The sequence below is a fragment of the Oculina patagonica genome, chromosome 5 (genome assembly GCF_052425735.1).
Source record: "Oculina patagonica isolate OP01 chromosome 5, crgOcupat, whole genome shotgun sequence".
Lineage (NCBI taxonomy): Eukaryota > Metazoa > Cnidaria > Anthozoa > Scleractinia > Oculinidae > Oculina > Oculina patagonica.
The window spans coordinates 12,621,631-12,644,429 of NC_135762.1; the positions used below are offsets into that span (position 1 = coordinate 12,621,631).

General features: G+C 39.8%; 1 protein-coding gene and 3 non-coding genes across 4 annotated transcripts; 1 reads left to right on the forward strand and 3 right to left on the reverse strand.

The window, feature by feature from the left end:
- The first annotated feature begins 1,089 nt into the window (after nucleotides 1-1,089).
- Nucleotides 1,090-20,086, forward strand: LOC144655532 (aldehyde dehydrogenase, mitochondrial-like). The gene is made up of 14 exons (XM_078515773.1): nucleotides 1,090-1,221; nucleotides 1,710-1,838; nucleotides 4,295-4,333; nucleotides 5,476-5,580; nucleotides 10,390-10,530; nucleotides 11,313-11,442; nucleotides 12,193-12,383; nucleotides 13,847-13,960; nucleotides 16,022-16,309; nucleotides 17,413-17,577; nucleotides 18,236-18,393; nucleotides 18,642-18,716; nucleotides 19,214-19,253; nucleotides 19,836-20,086. The coding sequence occupies exons 2-14, from the start codon at nucleotides 1,734-1,736 to the stop codon at nucleotides 19,866-19,868; spliced, it is 1,584 nt and encodes a 527-aa protein (XP_078371899.1). The 5' UTR covers nucleotides 1,090-1,221; nucleotides 1,710-1,733; the 3' UTR covers nucleotides 19,869-20,086.
- Nucleotides 20,087-21,087: 1,001 nt separating this feature from the next.
- Trnar-acg (transfer RNA arginine (anticodon ACG)) lies at nucleotides 21,088-21,160 on the reverse strand. The gene has a single exon. It is a non-coding gene; the product is annotated as a tRNA-Arg (tRNA).
- A 498-nt stretch (nucleotides 21,161-21,658) lies between these two features.
- Trnar-acg (transfer RNA arginine (anticodon ACG)) lies at nucleotides 21,659-21,731 on the reverse strand. The gene has a single exon. It is a non-coding gene; the product is annotated as a tRNA-Arg (tRNA).
- Nucleotides 21,732-22,216: 485 nt separating this feature from the next.
- On the reverse strand, nucleotides 22,217-22,289 carry Trnar-acg (transfer RNA arginine (anticodon ACG)). The gene has a single exon. It is a non-coding gene; the product is annotated as a tRNA-Arg (tRNA).
- Nucleotides 22,290-22,799: the final 510 nt, after the last annotated feature.

Sequence of the window (22,799 nt, forward strand, 5' to 3'; positions counted from 1 at the left end):
CGACCCGTTTACTTTCTTCATATTGAAACATTTTCCCATCCCTCGCGTTAATTTCCTTTATTCAAAATAAATTTCCCGCCAATTCGCGTTAATTTAAGTCGCCTTAATTTCAAAGACCTTAATAATTGGGAGCGTTATATAATTTTCTATAATAAGGTAGGTTTAAACACAACCCACTAAACCCAAGGAAGGAAACTCAACGAATAAAAAAGTACATGGGTAGTTAACCATTTCACCTCCAGAGTCGATCCTTGTAGCAGTAAAAGTGGTTCTTAGCTTTGAGTCAGTATTGTTAGCTGCTTTTCTAGATTTCATAATTCACCTAGGTCAAAGTGCTCTTGAACGAGCATTCCTTTGGTGGGTACTAAGACGTCAGAGTCATTTTGTACACACTGATAGAACGGGAGTTTTTTTCAGGCAATGAAAAGTCCACGACCGATAAAATATTTGGACCGACAGGCTGGTTACCCACCATTACAAATGCCCGACGTCAACTTTGCGTCTAGCTAAAATTAAAATGGAATCATTTTGTCATTTAACAGGATCCCACAAATAGTTCTCCGGGTTTGTACGGGTTTGTTCCTGGAAAGTTCCGTTATTTAAACTCAAGTAACAACTGAATTCTCAGAACTAACATTATAAGAAATGTACAGACAGTAAGGAGAAATAATATTGTGATCTTGGGAGTGAAAGGGGGTTAATGCGACGGTGAATTTGGAGTCCTGGTAAAATCAATCTGAGTCCTTGAAAAGTCCTGGAAAAGTACTGAGGAATTGTTTGTTTGAAAGGGTACGAACCCTGTTCTTGACGACAGGTTTTCAGACCTAGTGTATTTGCCCACCCCGATGAAATTTAGCTCTCTCCCCCCCCCCCCCATCTCTGACGCAATGAGTCGTGGAAAACTTTCGTCAAAGTGATGAAGCGATTCTTTTTTCTTTCTTCCTTTTATTGGATGTATTGAACTGAGTAAATGATTTGTTCTTGGAAATGTTATTATTTGCCAGTTCGACGTTTCTATTCGAGCTCCTAGCCACTTTGTTGATTACGACGCATTGCATTGTGGTCATTGTGCAAAGGGGAAGGGTGCGGGTAGGGTATGGTGGGGGAGGGAGGGAGGGAATGACATCTCAAGTTACAGCACTAACTACCAAAAAACCCTGGGAACAAGGTTAGTGACGGAACAAAGCGGTACAATAACAGATCGAGGGATCAACTTGGAAGGTACGGAAATTAAATATCTTTTATCTAGTTACAAGTTCTTTTCTACCTTTGCTAGAACTTGCTGTTTCGTTTTAGAACACACTGCCCCACAAAGGCATGTTATAATATCATGGATGCCGGAGAGCCAGTTGAAAGAATATTTTAATTTGCTGGGTCACGCTAGCGCTGTTATTAAAACTTCAAGTCTACAATTTAGATATTGTACAAACAAGTCGAGTATTGACCGCAAGTACCTAAGCTAACTGTAGGCTAACTGGAGTGCTATTATGAAAGGCTAACCAATGTGTTATTTAGGCTAACCGAAATAGCTCGCATGACTGACGCTGGCTCGCACTGAGATTGTCCGGAACCCAATCGAACAGAGTCCCCTCATGTACAGTAGGCTAATGTTCTACCACGGAACTTGCTAATCCGTTTAGAGTTAGCTAATTTAAAGGTTAATATATCTGATCTAAGTTTCAGTTTTTTTTAATCGTCTCTCGCCACAGGAATAGCTTCTTTGAATTTTGACCATGGCCTTTCGTCTTCCTCTGCGGTCGCTGTCTCGAGTTGTTGCCCGGAGGCGATTTCTTCCATCAAGTTCAATTAGCAGATTCTCTTATGCCACGCTGGCAGAGGTAATGTAATCTTTCATCTTTATTTTGCATGATTGTAGCCGTATTTCATGTTACACGGGGATGATAATTCGTAAGAATATAGCTGGAAAGGACTTCACCTTGAATGAAATGCAATTAAGGCCCGGGTCGCACTTGGGACAAAATCGGGACAAGTTTATTTTGATAACCAAAAAAACTGTCAGATTCCTGTCATCAGTTGACCACGCCAAGTGCGACCTACTTGTCCCTACGCGGACAAAAACTTGTCCACGGAGACAAATCTTCAAAGAAGCCGTCGTCCTGCCTCAACGCAGGACTTTTTACGAACACAAACAAAAATTGTTTTTCTTGTGACAAAAGTGTCAATCAGTTCAGTGATCCTTAAAAAATTGTTCGCTTCACATTTTACTGTCTAGTCTGATGAATACGAATTCAAGCGGTTTTCGACCGAATATTTTCGTTATTTGGGAAAAGAGCCCTCGCCAAGATAATTCAAATGAAAGAAAATATCGGTATACATGTAGGCTAGGGCAACTGTTCTGTAGCCGCAGTCCGAATCATGATGCACACCAAGTTGCTCATCAAACTTTCCGCTTTATACGGCGGCACGCTTTCTTTTATATGAGCTTCCTCATCGTTACGAACGCTCGCATTAAGAAGATAGAAACAAAAAATTGCGTTGATTTGATTCAATGCGACCGGTTTGTCTCTCCCTTTTGAATGTTATTTTTGCTGCGAAATTAACACAGTATCAAGTGACGGGTAATTTTGTGTGTCCAAGTGCGACCCTAAATACAACAATTCAAATTGTCTCGGACAAGTTCCGAGACAAACATTGTCCTCAACATCTTGCAACATTTCAAATGTTTGTCTCAAGTGCGACCCGGGCCTAACCTTTCAATTGCAAGCGTTTTATTTTTTTTCATCCGGTCACGAAAATTTAATTTGGCTTGGTACAATTTGTAAATACCACAGATTAGTAGCTACTGTGGTATAAAGTAACATGTAGCAAATACGAGAGGAAGATGTTAAATAATAAAAGAGATATTTCTTGTTGAAAAAAGTAAAATTTACACACTGTTTGCATATTAATCGGCGTGAATCATTATATAATTATAATAAATTTAATGCTTTGTTGCAGCCATCGAGATGTAGACAATGATCAAATTTAAGACTATCTTGAAAGTAGTTTTCCGGTGAGATGTGATGAGCCTTTAATCTATTTTGTAGAATTGCCTGGCATCAATTTCACATTTTTTCACAAAACTCCATACAAATAGATAGCTTTAGCTTAGAAAGACAAAGTCGGCTAACAATGTTTACATCGTTGTTGCCACCCAATTCAGATCATGTGATAATTTTTTAGGAGGTTACAATTGTTCTGTTTGTACATGCTTGAATGTAATCAGTTGTGTGTGACAAATTGCACAATTATAACCTTCCAACTGAATCAACAGGTGTTCTGTCAAATTGGTTGGCAACAAGAATGAAAACACATAATTAGTTAATATTTCTATCTGTTATTAAATGAATATTTCTATTCTTGATTGTTGCCTGCATGGGAATGGGCGGAGGCACTGAACCATGATGTCACGCAAAAGTCATGAAAACCTTTACCGGAATGGTTCGATTTAGCGCCCTCCTTCCAATAAGCGCCCCCTTCCGAATAAGCGCCCCCCTTTGAATGTGTTTTTGTTATTGAGCGCCCCTATTCCAATAAGCGCCCCCATTCTAATAAGCGTCCCCATTCTTATAAGCGCCCCTATCTAATAAGTGCCTCTATTGTGGATAACTGCCTCTACTGAAGTCATTGTCGTCAAATTAAACTTATGAACATTCACCCTACCGTACATGTATATGTTAACTGCAAAAAGGAACAATTCTTTCCAAAGTAAATGAAATTTCAACAATTGGTTACTGTTACAGTTCTGTTATTGTTAGTTATTTTAATATTTATTAAAGTTTTGGTTTGAACATTTGGTGGTTTCTCAAAAAATAAATAAGTGCCCTGTCCTGAATAAGCGCCCTGTTTCGAATAAGCCCCCTCCCTTGAGGTTCCAAAAGTAAATAAGCACCCCGGGCGCTAAATCAAACCATTATCGTATGTTGAAATGTGTTTACACTTTCCAAGCCCTCCAAAAAGATGAGGTTTTGCATAATTTTATAAATTGGCTACTTAAACATGTTGATATTAAGGGGGTCCTTGTTAACTACCAATTTGTTGCTAAGCCAGGAAGGTTACTAATTTCTAGTTTCCTGAACCTCTTGATTTCTCAAAGCAATTTTGTTTCCGCTAGATGTTCAAGAAATCAGGATTCTACCATACTTTTTTCTTTTAATTGGATTATTTTTGCACCTTTGGCCCCTTCCCCCCCCCCCCCCCCACACACACACACACACAAAGAAAAAAGATTGTCACTGTGGCACCTAAAATTATTTTAATTTAATACAAAGTAATGGCTTTGTTGATTTTACAGGTAAAGATTGATGACAGCCCCGAAGTGAGATACAACCAGGTAGATTATTTTGGAGTTCTTTGCATTGGTATACTTTATAAATTGTTGACTTCATTTTTAGGGAGGCAGCGTTGAGTGGTTAGAGTGCCGGACTTGAAATCCGGAGGTCACGGGTTCAAGTCCCGTTCTGACCACTAGCTGGTGTTGTTTTCGGTAGCCCCGAATTCAACTTGTCAGCTACGCTTGTAAATAGCCAACTGGTCTGCCTCCTGCCAGTTGGGATTCTTAATCATGTTTCATTCATTAACAATATTTATTTCAGAGTTAGTTTACATTGGCCCTGAAAAGCCCCATTCGGGGAGAGGTCAATTACATGCATATTTTTTTCATAATTGTTTTATTTTAGCAGAAATGTAGCAGCTCTCATAATTAAGCTTGTGATTCTGCAGACCCTGTAGTGTAGCAGTTGCTATTACTTTGGGGCTTGGGGCATTACTCCTGTTATTTGTTATATTGTTCTTGTGAGACCTTGCAAGAGCTACTACTCGACGTCATTTTGGGTACTTACTGTAGAGTATAAGGGGTCACTAATGACAGTGGAGTCTTTGGAAATAATGAAGCGTTAAATACACCAAATTGGCCGTATTTGTCCCCCCCCCCCCCCCAGTGTATGGCTTGACCAAAAAAAAACGGCTGAGATTCCGATTGGGAGGGGGGATTAACGATTTATAACGATAATAATAATTATGGAATTCTGAGCACATGGGGAGATAATGCATTTTGTGCATTTTGGAATTTCCGAAGACAAGGGGGGGGGGGGGTGAAATATGGACGTCAACCATGGTTGGGTATGGATATTTTCTGGAATCCCTAGCAACGAGTATATGATTTTAATGAGGACCTATAATTTATGTATTTTTCATTAATTGATAGAGACTTTAGATTTCTTGCAATGCCGTGGTGAAAAATTTTCAGACAAAATTTCCTGCCAAAAATTTCCAAACAAGAAGTTAAGTCTTTCAGGCCCCCACCCAGCACTCCTCTCTCGTTACAATATTTCAGAGTACAATTTTTTATAAATTCTGATCAGCAAACAAATAATCAGCTTAAAATAAACAAAAGTACTTACCAATAGAGAAGAAATCAGTGCAGTTACTCTGTTGTGTCTGTAACGTTACATTACTGATATTTTCCATGTGTAGGTTTTTATCAACAACAAGTTTGTGGACTCTGTCAGTGGCAAGACATTCCCCACATTTAACCCAGCAACAGGAGAAAAAATATGTGATGTGGCTGAAGGAGACAAGGTACCCCACTTGTATACTGCTGTTTTGAGAAAGGTTGCCCAAAGGCATACATAACTATGCCTTAAAAGGTAGTCTGGGAAATAAATGTAGTCGATAAATGCCTCGAATAACGAAATAATTAACAATTATGATTTATCCTGCATTATCGCCTGATACAATTAGCCGATGAGGCCATAGGCCAAGTTGCTAAAATCAGACAATATCTTGCAAGATTGAGCAGATTATTCGACAATTTTTCAACAAAAAACATTTCGCTGCTAGATTAACTGTGGTTATGCAGTACTTTGCAATTCTTTCCCCATTCTTGGCAACCCACCTATGTCACAGAATATCTGTTAAATTGTACAGATGAGGGATAACGGCTACGCATCATTTAATTGGTTTACATTGGTTTCCGAAAAAAATTTACTTTGCGACTTTTCAGTGAGTAAATCTCAGTACATATATAATAAATAACAAATTGTTATTTATTATATATGTACTGTATAACATTCATTCTTATCAGTTCTGATGAAGGCAACAGAAAAGTTGCCGAAAATTTAATTTTAACATTTTAAAGGTCAGATACAACCATATTATTTTTTAATTCTTAACATTTCGACCATGTATGGGCAAGGTGCACATTTGTTGAATAATAATTTGGGATATGAAGCTCAATGTGGATGAGAGACTTTGGGCTCAAATCTGAAGATATTCTGCAAGATTGAGGAGGATAATTGTCTCATTTTCAAAACTTGTCAACAAAAATACTTAACAGCTAAAAACAGTGTGCTTTATTTATTTTGTGCAGTGGTTTTTAAGCTAGACTAATGGAATGAATTTTGGCAACTTACAATGATCACCAAAAATTTGTCTAAGGTACTCAAAAAGTGCAGAGTGTCTCAACACTTGTAGCGCCCATTGTATATACATATCTCAGCCAGAATATAAATAAGAAAAATTCTTACTTAATCTCTACTTAAATGTAAGCTGATCTTTTAAAAGCACCACGGGATTTTGATCATGAGCGCTGTCCCCAGGGTGGGGATTTTGATCGTATGTGATGCCCCCAGGGTAGGGATTTTGGTCATTTATAGAAGGTTTGAAGGACATCTGACCACCTTTCATGGGGATTTTGACCAATTATTTTGTCCCGGGGGTGGGGAATTTGACATTTTTTTATTTTTTATAGAAAATGTCAAAATCCCCACCCCTTGCCCGACCCCCCCCCCCCTCGGGCTTAACATTGATAGGTGCATAACTTAACAAGGAATTAAAAGGTTACCCTATGTGTATTTATAATTAATTATTGCGCTTTTCAGTGAAATGCGAACTCTGAAATTTAATCCTCAACCAACGGTTTACGCTTTTCGCTGCCGTCAATCATCTTTGCGGACCTCTCGGGAAACAGACGCTCACTTCCCCTGGGTCAAAAGGTCACGTCTCTCGACTGTGATTGGTAGATTTCGATCCATTTTGTTTGTTTCTGTTTTTCATGGTTCGCTAGCTGTTGCCATAATCATGATTGACGGCAGCGAAAAACGCAATCATTAGTTGGATTTTGAATTTCAGAGTTCGCATTTCACTGAAAACCGCAATAAAGTTTTATTTCTACTTTAACAACAAATTTAATCAAAACTTAACCACCACACATTTCGAACTTAACATGTAAAGTTCTATATAACGTGTCTTCTTTCCAACTTTGGCGAAGAAGAGAGAAATTTTATCAAGAATTTTCGCAAGATTCGATCACTATCAAAACATTCAAGTGTGGATATTCATAAAATAAAAACGATTTTAATTTCATGATAATTTATATAATAAGTAAATGAAATTCTGGCATAATTCACGGAGCTGTTACGGTAACTGAAAAGAAGACACACTAAAACATCGATCTACAACTGCACTGCATCGACAATTTACCATAAAGTCGCCACACTTTGGTTTAAATGAAGATATATAAATGTAAACTTTACGTGTTTTTGTCTATAACGAAATTTTATGAAAGGACTATCATTTTATACACAAACAAAACGAGAACTTACCTTTTTTAAAATACCTCGAACTGCCGTTTCGTCAACCAAATGTGCTGCTGGGCCGAAGTCGTTTTCGCAGTCTTTCATACGTTTTTGCAGTTCTTTTTCGGCCTCGCCACTTCAAAATGCAGACAAGAATCGTCTACTTCGTGTAATAAGCGTTATCAAATACAAGGCCCTTAAAAACTGTTTATCTTCATCAACTGTTGTTGTTCAGTGCGCGTGCGTACAGTACAGTCGAAGAAGGCTTGAAGAAATCTTGCAGACTGTCCACGATGTGGCTCGAATTAACACGCAACTTTGAACAACTCTAACAAAGAAGTTTTTTTTCCTCACGATAGGGCCGAAATGTAAGCGTTCAATCAACGAAACAACTTTTTTTTTCAGTCCGTAAGCTTATGTTTGTGAAGCGAAGTTTTTCAGCACTCAAACTCACCGCTTGCGTAGCTTGCGAGATGGCGTGTACTCGGTCCCACGTGACTTAACTCAGCCAATCGTATTGCTCAGTTAACGACCTTGGCGGGAAATGCTCGTGACCACGCTCCTAACATCTTCTCTTCCGGTGTGGTCTGTGGCAAAATTCAACAAATTTGGACTACCGTATCTCGCTTCTACCGACTACTACTGAACAAAAACAGAGATGAAATCGCAAAGCAACTTTTCAAAGCTTGATTACAAGCATTATAATGCTTTAAGGTCGCGGGGGACACCTTAGGTTCATCATTATGTATTTATTAAAAGCGTATGCACGACGTACAACGACTGACATCGACAACTTTACGAGATATTTATGACTGAATAAAGATATGGGCGCGTGCGCGTGATTTGAAAAATATCCCTGTTTCTTTGATATTTTAACCAATTTAAAGCGCTGCATTTTACGTTGTATAATAGGAGGTCTATGAGTTAGTTTTCATTCAGATTTGAATATTTCTGCAACTCAAAGTAATCACAATAATATTCGGCATAAACAATCGTGTCCTTTCTAAAAACGCATTGTTCTCACCATGAAAGCGTGCGTGAATATAATTACCATACAATTACATCTCTGATCGTGTTTTGGTCGGGACACCTTCGGAAATTTCAAAGTTTGAACTTTTCCGACAATTTTGTGGCAGAGAATACAGCGCGGATACAAAACTTCATTACTTGTCACTGCAGATAGGTAAACTATGAATTCTGTAGTGTGTCATAACAAAAGCGGAATTTTAAAAGAGCGGTTTTAGTAAGAGGTAGAAGGCATTAAATTCAAATTTGCTCATTTAAGGTGATTCCACGGAATTGCATTGCGCATCCTTGCTGCGCATACGTTTTAGCGTCATTTAGGGCGCGCACGAGCGCGCGCGCACACAGAACACTACGAGATTCCCTTCAGCCTACGCTCGGTAGGGAAAGAAATGGTCGTTGTCTCTTAAACGAGCACGGTGACCCCCATTTTTTAATGCATTAATTTAAATGTCATACGGTTGTCTACAATATAACGCGATTTAAAGAAAAGTTTAAAATTCTACATTGAGATATTTTAATTTTAATGCCGTAAAAAGCACGTTTTGAGGTAGTGCCGTTAACGTGCGCAGAAAGCAAAATCTTTAATTTCTTTCGTTATCTTAATTCCTGTACAATAAGAATAGTTTTTAATATAAGATCAAAGTCTATTTTGTTGAAATAGACTAATACTTTAATGCAAAAATGAATTTTTTTCTAGAAACAATGTTTCCCCATTCGAATTACTAGGGTTCCTAATATCTACCTCGCGGGTCGTATATTTACTAATAATGCGCATCCATTTTACACAAAAACTAGCGCGGTGACCCCCATTTTTTATTTCATTTTTTTTAATGCTCATAACATAATTGTAACCTAGACCAAGTTTCAGAAAATTTTTAATACTCCTTCTATTTCAGTGGAATCACCTTAAACCTCCATAACTTGCTGGCAAACTTTGACTGATTGATCTTTGACAAGATCACAGTGCGCTGTCTCATACTCGTTCCGCAAACTCTGCCACAAAATCATGTTCTTCCCAATTTGGCAGTAACGTGGCTATAACATCGCTGTTGAGTGCAATCTGCCAAATAAAAGATTACATTCGTAATCGTTCATCATTTCTTTATGTCTCTGTAAAATTTGAGCTAAATCGCACCCATAACAGCCGAGAAATAAGCGTTTTAAAAGGTGCAGGTCAAGCAAAATTTCGCTTCATGAATTTATTCATACGTAGGTATCCCCCGCGACCTTAATAATGGTCTCCTGTGCTTTAAGAATGCTCAAAAAAGCATCACCCTCTTGAAGCTAGTTTAAGAAATCAAGATTCTACTGTACTGTAATTGATGGAAAAGGGAAAGTTGGCATTCAAGTCTAGAGGCCCATTAGCCTAGAGCTTTTCCCAGTTTCTGTAGCAATAAGCAACTATGAGTATTTCTACTTCTCCTACGCCTGGAAGGGATGCTAGTCCATTAAGGGTTACCCCCCCCCCCCCCCCACCATTAAATTTGCCGGTACCCATTTACACACCTTTACACAACACAGTACCCCGCCCAGGGCTGGAACCTGGACCACTAGATTCATTGTTCAATCTTGTCCTTAGAGGTCACGATCCTTCTGGTCAGAGACCCTGAACTGGGCTTAAGACCTAAAGCCTGCCAAGAAAGAAGGCCAAATTTTATTGGCTGTTGAAAACTTCTTCATTTCATTCACAATCTCTGACGAAATTCCCGATTCCGGTTTTTGAATCTCCTAGAGCCGTTGCGTCTCCCTAAAATTTAATTGGCATCATTCTTAATCTGATATTTAGGCCGATGTTGATGTTGCTGTTAAAGCAGCCAAGGAGGCTTTTAAACTTGGCAGTCCTTGGAGAACAATGGATGCGTCAGAACGAGGGAGACTTTTGAACAAACTGGCAGACTTGATGGAGCGTGACCAAGCCTATCTTGCAGTAAGGGTCTTAAAAAGGAATTTAGCAAACCTTTTACAACATTAAGCCTATTTTACACATGTACATACGCATGACACAAACACAAATGCAAATTCAAGGGCTTAGATGCCATGTTTACACATGTGAAGTAAGACCAAAGAAATAAAGGGCGGCATGCATTTTTTTTTTTTTTCATGATGGCAGACAAGTGTCCACTAATGCGCTTTCATTGGGCCTGCGTTTGTGTTTGCATCGCTCATGTGAACAAGGCTAGATACCTTCTTAACCTACATGTAACTCAATTAGTATTTTGTCATATCAGTTTTATTGTAAAGTTTGTTAAAATGTTTCGATGAATGAAAATCTGATTTGCTAGCCTGTGAATGCAACGGCATCTTTGTGCTCCGGCCGCTATGGAACAAGCGGTCGGAGCGCGGAGAGGCAGCTGTATTTGCAGGCTACCGAACTGCATGTGCTGCTTTTTTTAAAGTCAGATTGTAGCATTTGTTTTTAGATATATGATTGTTGTCAATTTTCCGGAGTTGTGTGATGTCGTGGTAATGTAATGACGCAGATGAACTGATCTCCGAGTGGAAATAAAGATGAAGTCAGATTCTTCCAGCTGCACAAAAAAAAAAAGTTTAAATAACAGTATAGAGGATCTGTATCTTAAGGCTAGCTGATACAAAATATGCTACTGACAGCTCATGCTCACATTCCAACTGACAGAGTACTTGACTGGACAGCCCTGATACACATGTAGTCAAAGATCTTCAATATACTATTTCCTTTTTTGGCTGCAGAGTTTGGAGACTTTGGATAATGGCAAGCCGTTCAGTGATTCTTTCTCAATTGACTTGGAAATGTCAAAGAAGTCCCTCCGTTATTATGCTGGCTGGGCTGACAAAATTCACGGCAAGACAATTCCCATAGGTTAGTGCAGACTCTTGTTGTGATTGGATCAGTACTGTGTGTACCATTTTTTACTTTATACTATGAGCCCGGGTTTTCTATGAGCAAACATTAATTCAAAAAGGCGCAACGGCTGAGTTGACTTTAACGTTATTGTTTTAGTAGTCACTCTTAAGGATTGCAATAAAATGTACCGTTTCACGTACATGCAATCCAGAAATCAGGAATAATTTGTTTTCTTTTCAAAGCATGCTTCAGAAAGTTCTTTCGTCGAAGCGATTAAAGAATTAGATAAACTTCGGTAATTTCTTGACATTCTCTGTCTTTGCTATTCTTTGAACGCACGATTTTGGAGTTAAAATATTAAAAAAATCTCTGTTTACTGCTATAAATTTCGCTGAAATCTCAGCCTCGTCTTGGAAATTACCGAAGTTCTTTTCAAAGCAATGCTCTTGATAATCTGTCAGTGACAGTGGCGGTGCTAGGGGAAGGGTCCGGTGGGCCCGGCCCCCACCTTATTTTCAGGCCAAACCAAGGCGTGTAGGGCTGAGAAAAAAATATTTTCGAGAGCGGGCCCCCTCTTATTCTTGGAGTCTGGATTATCGATCCCCAGTTACCGGAAGGTCTGGATCCGCCGCTGAGTGAGCAGAAAACAGCGGGAGAATAATGAATCAATCCGATTAATTTTGTTAGCATCTCTGAACCGTTTTAATTGTGACCTTTTGTACAAATTATAGTTTAATCAATGATTTAATGCGATGATTCTTTTAGATGGTGATTTCTTATGTTATACCCGCCATGAACCTATCGGTATTGTTGGGCAAGTTATTCCTTGGAACTTTCCACTCTTGATGCAAGCGTGGAAGCTTGGCCCCGCCCTCGCTACTGGTAACGTGGTAGTAATGAAACCTGCAGAGCAAACACCACTCACTGCCTTGTATGTTGCATCACTCGTTGCTGAGGTAGAATACTGAAAAATACATTCAGTCGACCCAATAAATGTTAATTTGGTAGGTTGTATAGTGTGATCGTCCGGGTGAGAGTAGTTCTGAGAATAACTGTTGTTGGTGACTGACGTTTCGACAACCTGAGCAGACTGAAGTCATCTTCAGAGAAAAAGTCATCTTGACTCTAAAGATGACTTCCGCTGAGGTTGTTAAAACGTCATGATCAGCCACCAACAACAGTTCTTCTCAGAACTACTCTTACCTGGACGATCCCACTATACGACCTACTGATACTCCTGAGTTCAAACCATTTACTATAAAAGTTAATTTCAAAGTTAAATCAAACATGCCCTCTTTATGTGCAGTGTGTATTTGTATACGTAATTGGACTATATGCTGTCCAATTTGAAAATAAGTTGATGAAAAAATTCCGAGGGCAGCCAATTTGGCTGTCAGAGGAATTTTTTGAATCTTATTATTTCCAAATTGGACAAGCATGTAGTCCGGTTACATATTAATTATATAGCTTGTAGTCAGTCAGTCCAGCGTTAAACAATAAACTTATGTCCAGAACAGGAAAAACATTCAAAAATAGTAGGCATATCACAGCACATGCAACTCACTCAAAGCATTGTCTTTACAACAAAAACTTAAACAAAACAGTGCAATTTTTTTCACCTGAGTTTGCGAAGCTTGCTACAAAGTGAGTGAAAACACTACATCATTCAATGAAAGTCGTAAACAAAGTGTCCGAAGAGCTTTACAACTTCTTGAATCTGACATACTCCTTTCCACTATCTCGTTCGTACTTCATCGCCGTCTTTTCCTTTTCGAATTTCAGCATAAAATGACAGAGAATTGCATGAGCTCATGGCGATGAATATCTGACAGATTTCTTGCTTCGCTTCGCTGGACTTACGTTTACCCAAGTTTTGTACTATTGGAGGTTTTTCCTCTTGGTTTTTGCTTCTTAGTGTAGCTAGCTCCTCTTCTGAAAACATAGAAAATTTTTCTTTGTTGTAACTATTGCTGAAAAGCTCAAAAGGAATGGAAAAACGTAGCAAACTTGCCTTATAAAATTACGCCATTGTCGACTAACAATGCGACAAGTTTACAGGGCTGACGCTATGCTTTTTGCTTATGTTGTTTTTTCTTCAATTTGATTGGCTGGGACAAAACTGTCCAATTTTTCTTATATTGGACAGTTTGTGCATTGTACCTGAAAGTCCTAATTGAAACTATCCAAATTGAATCCCAAATTGGACAGTTCTCAGAAATTAAGGAAAAATAGCTGCGCGGACAATATAGGATTAACTGACAGCTATATAATTAAATGGCTAACAAATAGTTGATTCATGCAAATGTGAGTCTGACCTTGCAGCAACACAAAGGATTTAACCGGTATTTTACTCCTAAAGACAACAGCGTTTATTATAACTGCCTAGCTTTATAACATGTCCTGTGTATTTATTTTTCAGGCTGGTTTCCCTCCTGGTGTTGTAAACATTGTACCTGGTTATGGACCTACAGCTGGAATGGCAGTCGCTGAACACATGGATGTTGACAAGATTGCTTTTACGGGTTCCACGGAGGTAACTTTGGGTAGATTACAATCAAGCCTCCAAAGGGAGGGAGGGTGGGTATTACAAATTTCGAACTAGGTTACAGTAACACAAGAAAGCGATACAACTAGCAAATGATGCTAAAGTTCATTCCATAAACTTTTATAGCCAGACAGTTGTCTGGATTTAGGCCAATGGCAAATAGTGTACCATAGAAAGCAAGGATCTCATGCAGGCTTAAATGAGACACGAATAGAGATATTCACAAGAATAGCCATACAAAATGCATGATATAATTGTGCTAGACAGTGTTGCAACATTTATATCTAAACGGCCATTGTAATCATTGCCCTTTTGAGACAAGAAAAGCGTACAGTTTCATTGCGTTACATTACACAATCAAAATAAACATTAACGACCCCGCAGGGGCCACGAGCGTCTCGCTCCATTAACTGCGCTTTAATGTTTGGCCTTAAAGCTTAATTTGATCAAAGCTGTCTCCAAAACGACCCTACCAGTCACAGAAATCGAAGAGAACTCGTAACACTTTTATTCTTAGAAAAGTCCATGGTTGAAGGAAACAGCATGTTACAACGAGTTTTTAAAAGGAGAAAGCGTTAAATTGGTTTCTTCGCCTTAAATTTCGTTCCATTTTAACCCTTTTTAGTCGCACTCATTCTTACCCTACGCAAACACTCTGCGCTCATCAAGGACACATTCAGTTACCTCTCAAGTTTATAATTATGTGGGAGGCTAACTTACGGAATAGAATGGGATGGGATGGATGGGATGGGAATTTGTCATGGCCTTTCCACAGTGTGGTTTTTGATCTAGATCAAATTGGAATTGAGAAGTGTTAGCTTCTGTGAAGGAAAGAAAACAAGAGAACTCAGAGAAAACCCTTGGAGCAAGTACGCAAAGCAGAACAAACTCAATTTTAATGTAATAGTAATGTTACTAATTTTATTGTAAATAGTCGTGCGTTTTTAACACGAGCCCCTAGCTCGGGAGATTGGGCAACCACTCCCAACGTTACCGACTTTAAATAAAATACCTACCTACCTACCTACCTACCTACCTACCTACCTACCTACCTACCTACCTACCTACCTACCTACCTACCTACCTACCTACCTAACCCCAGCATGATTCCAGGTACGCGAATCGAAACCCAGTCCACATTGGTAGTCGTGCGTTTTTAACACGAGCCCCTAGCTCGGGAGATTGGGCAACCACTCCCCGACCACTCCCAACGTTACCGACTTTAAATAAAATACCTACCTACCTACCTACCTACCTACCTACCTACCTACCTACCTACCTACCTACCTACCTACCTACCTACCTACCTACCTACCTACCTACCTAACCCCAGCATGATTCCAGGTACGCGAATCGAAACCCAGTCCACATTGGTAGTCGTGCGTTTTTAACACGAGCCCCTAGCTCGGGAGATTGGGCAACCACTCCCCGACCACTCCCAACGTTACCGACTTTAAATAAAATACCTACCTACCTACCTACCTACCTACCTACCTACCTACCTACCTACCTACCTACCTACCTACCTACCTACCTACCTACCTACCTACCTATCTACCTACCTACCTACCTACCTACCTACCTACCTACCTACCTACCTACCTAACCCCAGCATGATTCCAGGTACGCGAATCGAAACCCAGTCCACATTGGTAGTCGTGCGTTTTTAACACGAGCCCCTAGCTCGGGAGATTGGGCAACCACTCCCCGACCACTCCCAACGTTACCGACTTTAAATAAAATACCTACCTACCTACCTACCTACCTACCTACCTACCTACCTACCTACCTACCTACCTACCTACCTACCTACCTACCTACCTACCTACCTACCTAACCCCAGCATGATTCCAGGTACGGGAATCGAAACCCAGTCCACATTGGTGGGAGGCGAGTGCTCTCACCACTGCGCCACTCCTGCGTCCTGCTAACTCGTGCTTAGATCTAATGTAGGGTTACTAATTATTTGCAACTGAGTCTACATTGCTTATGAGCATTAGCATGGACGGTTTCTTAGACCCTTGTGTTATTATTTGCTTCTGTTCACAGGTTGGACGTTTGATCCAACAAGCAGCGGGCAGAAGCAACTTAAAGAACGTCACCTTGGAGCTTGGAGGAAAGAGCCCAAACATTGTCTTTGCCGATTCTGATCTCGACCATGCTATCAACATGAGTCACTTTGGCCTTTTCTTCAATCAGGGCCAGTGTTGTTGCGCCGGGAGCCGCATTTTTGTGGAAGAACCGATTTATGATGAGTTTGTCAAAAGAAGCGCAGAGATGGCCAAGAACCGTGTGGTTGGTAACCCTTTTGATCTCAAGACAGAGCAAGGACCACAGGTGACTATAATCAATAATTGATCGGATTTTATTATAAGAGAGAGAATCAGTAGACGGTATAACAGTACTTAACAGTGGTCATAATTTGATGTATTTTTGCCTGTAGGTAGATGGGCCTATAATTCAGGATTTGTTAAACAAGCACCTTATTACATGAAATTTTCGCGACACGTTAATTTCGCGATTTTGAGGTGCGCATATTTCGCGACACTTAAATTTCGCGATTTTGCGAAAACTGATTTTGTATTTTGAATCACTTTAATTTCGCGTTTTTTAGTAAGACACAATTTACATTTCCTTGCTAATATTATTTAACATGCCCTTGAAATACATAAAACGACTTCATCAAAGGAACGATAACTTCAAAATTAACAAAAACGCAAGGAAGGGATTAAATCTCGGCAAAAGCAACGACAGAGCAGTTCTCACCCTGTCTACAGGTAGGTCATGCTTGTACCTACATGAAGAATTGTTCTTGAGTCAATTCGGACGACAACATTCATTCACATTGATTTTAGTTGTACTAAACTTATTATTTCTTGATAATTGACATAGCGTGAGTCACTGAATTTTCGTCATGTTATGTTCGCGACACGATTTTTTTGGAATCGCGACATTCGCGAAATTTTAAACCTGTCGCGAAAATTTCATGTTATAAAAAGGTAACTAACGTACCCCAACCCCCCTCCACCTGACTGCGTCTATTGAAGGGCCTTCAAGCTTAATTTCGTTTGTGTTTTTAAGTTGGAGTAACCCCAAAAGGTTTTAATCCCTATCGTCAAATTAAGATATTTGATCAGAATATTTCAAGAGTTGTCATAGAGTCGTTGTATGGGACCAGTAGTTAGTGAAACAAGTGCTTTTTTTGGCAAATTGCATGTTGTGGACTAGGATGAATAAATTATTGTGGCGAAATTTTGAACGGATAAACTACTTACTTTGTTATTCCTTGGAATCTCCTGTGGGATCTGCTTGCCCCCTTCTCCCCCTTCTAACCTTATTTCATGCCCACCTACGGTCAGTTTCTTCGTATTGCTTGATTGTAGTGGTTGTCAAGTGGAATCTTTTCGCTGTAGGATTTTAGTATTATCGTTTTTTCAAAGGTGGACAAGGAGCAGTTCGGAAAGGTTATGTCGCTGATAGACAGTGGAAACAAGGAGGGAGCTAATCTGGTGTGTGGGGGCGGACAGCACGGTGACAAGGGGTTCTTCGTACAGCCCACTGTGTTCTCTGATGTTCAGGATAACATGAGAATTGCCAAGGAAGAGGTACGTCCACAGCAGTTTAATTTGACTTTAAAAACCATCCAGTCCATAGAGTAGTCTTACTCCACTAGAAAGGGCGAGGTAGGAGGAAGGGGAGGGGCGGATCGGGGCAGTGAATAAAAGGACCATCAAATCGGAGTACAAGTACGACTTTCAAATTCAGTCCAGTTACGTCCCAGAGCCCTCAATCCGCCCTGTTGCTGACCAGGTGAAACGGTAGACTATCGGTACGAGATTGGCGTGAAATGTAACAATCGATAGCATAAGTACTAGGTTTGAAAAGTCATACTCGTACTCAATCTCGTACTCGTACTCCGATCTGAAGGTCGCTAATGACTTCATACTCAGTGAAAAGAATTGGTCACCAATTTATCCTCCCCAATATATTCCTCTTTCACTTTTCCTTGTTTACTACAAGAAAATGGCAGCGATTACTACTACTACGTGTGCTTCCTGTGCCGTGTTTAAAAAGGTTTCAAACAAGTAGCGCTGCAAAAAAGTTCCCAAGGAAGACGGGACGTTTGAGTGAACATGAAGTAAATGTGCCTTGTTGAGGAGGCAAGACCGTAAACGTGCAGGAACCTAAAAGCTACACAGTTCTGACTACTGCAAAATAAACAGTTGTGTGCTTATTCTACTGTTCTCACTTTTCTTGCGATAGATTTTCGGACCTGTGATGCAGATCATGAAATTCAACGACATGAATGAACTGATCGAAAGAGCCAACAACACCATATATGGCTTGGCAGCGTCTGTGTTCACCAAGGATATCGACAAGGCGAATACAATCACCTCGAGTATCCGCGCTGGCACTGTATGGTGAGTGAAGAATTGTCTACGAAAGTTAGATTGATTTGAATTATCTTTCAAATGTGGTTTGTGGAAAAGTTAATGAAACATATTATTTTGCCAGTAACACAAGCTACTCGAAGAAAACTTCCGAGTTCTCCAAACAGATGTCGAGCCCAAGACCTTCCGAACACCGGTCGGACGCTCTACCACTTCACACGGTTTAAATTAGTGGATGATTTATTCATTTTTTTTTTGGTTGATTCGTCTTTTATTAGGGTCAACTGCTACGACGTTTTGTATTCCCAGGCTCCGTTCGGCGGCTTCAAAATGTCTGGATCAGGAAGGGAACAGTGAGTAGTAGCAGTAGCAGTAGCAGTAGCGGTAGCAGCAGCAGCAGCAACAGCAGCAACAGCAGTAGCAGTAGCAGTAGCAGTAGCAGTAGCAGTAGCAGTAGCAGTAGCACCAGCAGTAGTAGCAGTAGCAGTAGCAGTAGCAGTAGCAGTAGCAGTATCAGTAGCAGTAGCAGTAGCAGTAGCAGTAGCAGTAGCAGTAGCAGTAGCAGTAGCAGTAGCAGTAGCAGTAGCAGTAGCAGAAGCAGTAGCAGTAGCAGTAGTAATGAAGTGCTCTTTTTATACCGGCTTCCACTTTACTATACTGTTGCCACTTGTAATGTACAGTTGTTGAATTCCTTCATTAAAAAAACAAACAACAACAGTGATCGTTGTTTTGTTAGCAACGACTGTTCTAATGTCCAGAATATAATCCTTCTGTACCTCCATCATGTTGGTTACAAGGTACATCGATATCTTCATAAGCTTATTGAAATATTTTTGATATCTTTCACTAGGGGTGAATATGGTTTGAAGCAGTATTCTGAGGTGAAGACGGTAAGTGACAAACTTGGAGTTGCACGTAACAAATGATTATCTTTATACGTTGCCAAATATTGTTTGCTTTCTTTTACCGACAATCAAAACAAGAAAAGTCAGTAAAAGACCCTCAGAATATTTGCATCTTGAATTAAAAAAGTATACTCAGAGAGAGAGAGAGAAAAAAAAAATTGGAGCCTTTCAAGGTCAACAACCCCCCCCCCCCCCCACCCCATCGTCCCTACCATATAGAAATATAGAGAAAAAAGCAGCCAAAAATGTTGATAATGATGAAGAAAAATAATTAGAAAAATATGTTTATAGTGGTCATGAACTAAGCCTCGATACTGCTAGTTTCCAGGCATGCCACTCAAAACAGAATATCGCAAAATGTCGCGCCACGAAAGAAAATGTTTATCGTGTATACTGTCCTTGCAAAAGTGAATTTATGGCTTGAAAGTCTTTGAAAAACTTGAATTTTTGATCCAAAAAAGGGTACGAACCCTGTGCAGAAAACAACTCAAGTATTGCGCGTCTTGTACGCAGTTTACATGTCACAAGGCGTGTGACTTAACATTTTTTTTTCTTTTGTCTTGTCAGATAACCATCAAGCTGCCGCAAAAGAACTCTTAGATCGTGACATTCTTAGTAAAGACTCATGGGTGAATAACAAGCTTCCAAGTAGTGGTATAGACCTGTTATTGCGTGCTCATAAACAACATTACTAGGAAAGCCATTGATACTTGATTACAGTCTTGGAACTTCAAGTTACTCAAACCTAAGTATAGATTTAAAAGAAAAGGCAGTAAATGGATCCCAATAAATAACTCAATAAATGCAAACTTTGATAATCTTTGTTTGATTAGTGACGCCATGTTAATGAAGTTTATTGGAACCCATGAAGTCTCGAATGAGGAAAATTAACGTACCTTTGCAGTTTATCCTTTTACCCCCGGAGTCGATCCTCAAAGTAATACGTAACAGTTGTTCTCAGCTTTTGGGTCCTTTTCTAGGTTTCTTATCTGCCATTCAAGGTTTCATCACTCGCCTGGGTCAATGCTTGCGTAGTTCCTGTACAGCGTTTTTCCCAGGCCTTCTCGGTATCGTAGACATCACTACTCGTTTTGGTGACATACCCGAATCACGTGACCCGAAACAGACTGACCGCGACGAAAATAGAGGCATAGGAACTAGGCATGGAAATGAAGACGCAAGCGAAGCAAGCGTGGAGCTTGAGGGAAATGGGGAAGGGGTGGGGTATTGAGACACCCCCCCCCCCCTTTTTTCCCTTCGACCCACGCTCTCTTCCTGTACACTCGCGGTTCATTTTTGCGTGTTCATCGATCTCAGAAGATAGTGGCAGTGAACACTGTTTCCATTTATATGAAATCTAATGACCAGAACGTCAATGTGGTTCTTTTTTTATTTTTACTACTTTCAAAGTAACAATTGAAAATTCACTCGTAGTCGGTGGGCAAAGAAAAGGTAAAGATGATTTGGGCAATCCCGTTTTAAGTCTTGTTTCGCAATCAAAGTTGTTGAAAAAAATGTCTGTAGTTTTGACCGACCGAAAGTAACGGTGGGCTTTATATGCTTAGGGACGGACCATTATGTTTTTGGAGGGGGGGGGGGGATGAAAAATATTGAAAAAAATTGTTTGCAGGGCCTGGAAAGGCAAAATAAATTGTTTGCAAACACGATATGTATAACAAAAAATAGTAAGAATTTCGAAAAAAAAGTTGGCAGAGATTCATAAACTAAAAAAAAAAGTTTGCAGAGGAAAAATTTTCATCCCCCCCCCTCCAAGAAAATAATGGTCCGTCCCTTACATTTAAAATTGATTAAAAATTCACGACCCCGCCAGGACTCGAACCTGGAATCCCCTGATTCGTAGTCAGATGCCTTATCCATTGGGCCACGGGGCCTTCCTTGATAGCTACGATGATATTAAAGCCCATATCATTGAAGATGGTAAAGCCCCCCTCGTTAAAGATAGTACGGAATCCGGACTTATCCCGTTGTATTTCCAAAATCCGTGAATCCGTTCAGTGTATCTCAAAAATGTACAATCGGTTCGCTTTTTAAGACCAAATCCGTCGATCTGCGAACTTATTCACTCCCCTCTTATCTGGTTCTACCAGTGGTTGAGTTTTTATGTCCCAGTCGCCCTACATTTTTTTCAAAAAAAGACAAGTTTCATCTCCTTTTTTCGAAATGCTGAAAAAACGGCGATAAATAGGCCATTTCCGAATTACCCTTCCCTCTGTTTCAGAACGAGTCTACGTGCATGAAAATGGCCCTGTAGGTGAAACTCATTTTCATATGAATGGTTTCTCACTTAGACTGGTGTTGAAGCAGAGGCAAGGGGTAACTCGGAAATGGCCTATTGACGTTTTTCGAAATTTATAAGTCAAAAAGGTTAGCGACCCCGCCAGGACTCGAACCTGGAATCCCCTGATTCGTAGTCAGATGCCTTATCCATTGGGCCACGGGGCCTTTCTTGATAACCGCCATAATATTAAAGTCCCCATCGTTAAAGAAAGCCTAACATTTCCTACTCGAATAAAGTAACGATGTCTGAAGGTTACAGAGATCGTTGCTCTCATAGATCAGAGGAGGATGTGAGGTTTTTAATTGAGAATGCGAAATCAGAAGTTTGCGTATAATATATATGTGTAACTTAGTTTATTTTTTCCATACAAATACTTAAGAAACAAAACTTTTAGGATCTTTTTTTGAGTTTCAGGTTTAACTTTAGCGTATAAATCTTATGCTGGTTGAATCAAACAATACATTTAAAAAATAATTTTGGATAAACTACCAACTTATCTGGCTGTACTAGTGGTAAAGCTTTCATGTCCCTCAGTCGCCTTTATTATTTCGAACAAAGCAACAGAGACAAGCTTCATCCATTTTTTTTTATTGTTGAAAAACGGCTATCAATATGGGCTCTTTTACAAATAAAGAGTCAAAAAGGTTAGCGACCCCGCCAGGACTCGAACCTGGAATCCCCTGATTCGTAGTCAGATGCCTTATCCATTGGGCCACGGGGCCTTCGCTGAGTCAACAAAATTTTTATTTTGTACAGTTATTATTTACGGGGTCATTTATGCCTGAATTTCGCGCAAGACCCAAGCATTATTAGCACCAGGGTGTTAATTAGCACACGCATAAGCATACTTAACAATTATTCTTTGAAATCGAGGTGAATATTCTGCCGCTATTCACCGAGATTTCAAAGAATAATTGTTTTAGTATATACACACGAAGTGATCTCAACAACAAGCGATCTCAAAGTTTTCAGATGGAAACCATTTAAAGTCGATTTAATTGACCTCTCGATTCATGCGTGGAAAACGTACATATAAGCGGCACTAACCGACATGCGCGAAACAGTTTACAGAATCTTCAAACATGGCAGATCTAGTTAATCTTCGATAAAATCCTCGTCACAATCTAGCACAATGGTCCTTTAACACCACTCAAACCTGCAATCTGATCAAAAACCTGCTTGCAAAACATTTTGACCGTTGAATCAAAGCTTTTGAAGTTCACTTGAATTGA

Excerpts from the sequence above, each read along its gene's own strand:
- LOC144655532 (XM_078515773.1), top strand. The coding sequence starts at position 1,734 with ATGGCCTTTCGTCTTCCTCTGCGGTCGCTGTCTCGAGTTGTTGCCCGG. Across the intron at positions 5,581-10,389 it reads ATGTGGCTGAAGGAGACAAG|GCCGATGTTGATGTTGCTGT; the intron begins GTACCCCACTTG and ends TCTGATATTTAG. Across the intron at positions 13,961-16,021 it reads CTTTTACGGGTTCCACGGAG|GTTGGACGTTTGATCCAACA; the intron begins GTAACTTTGGGT and ends TTCTGTTCACAG.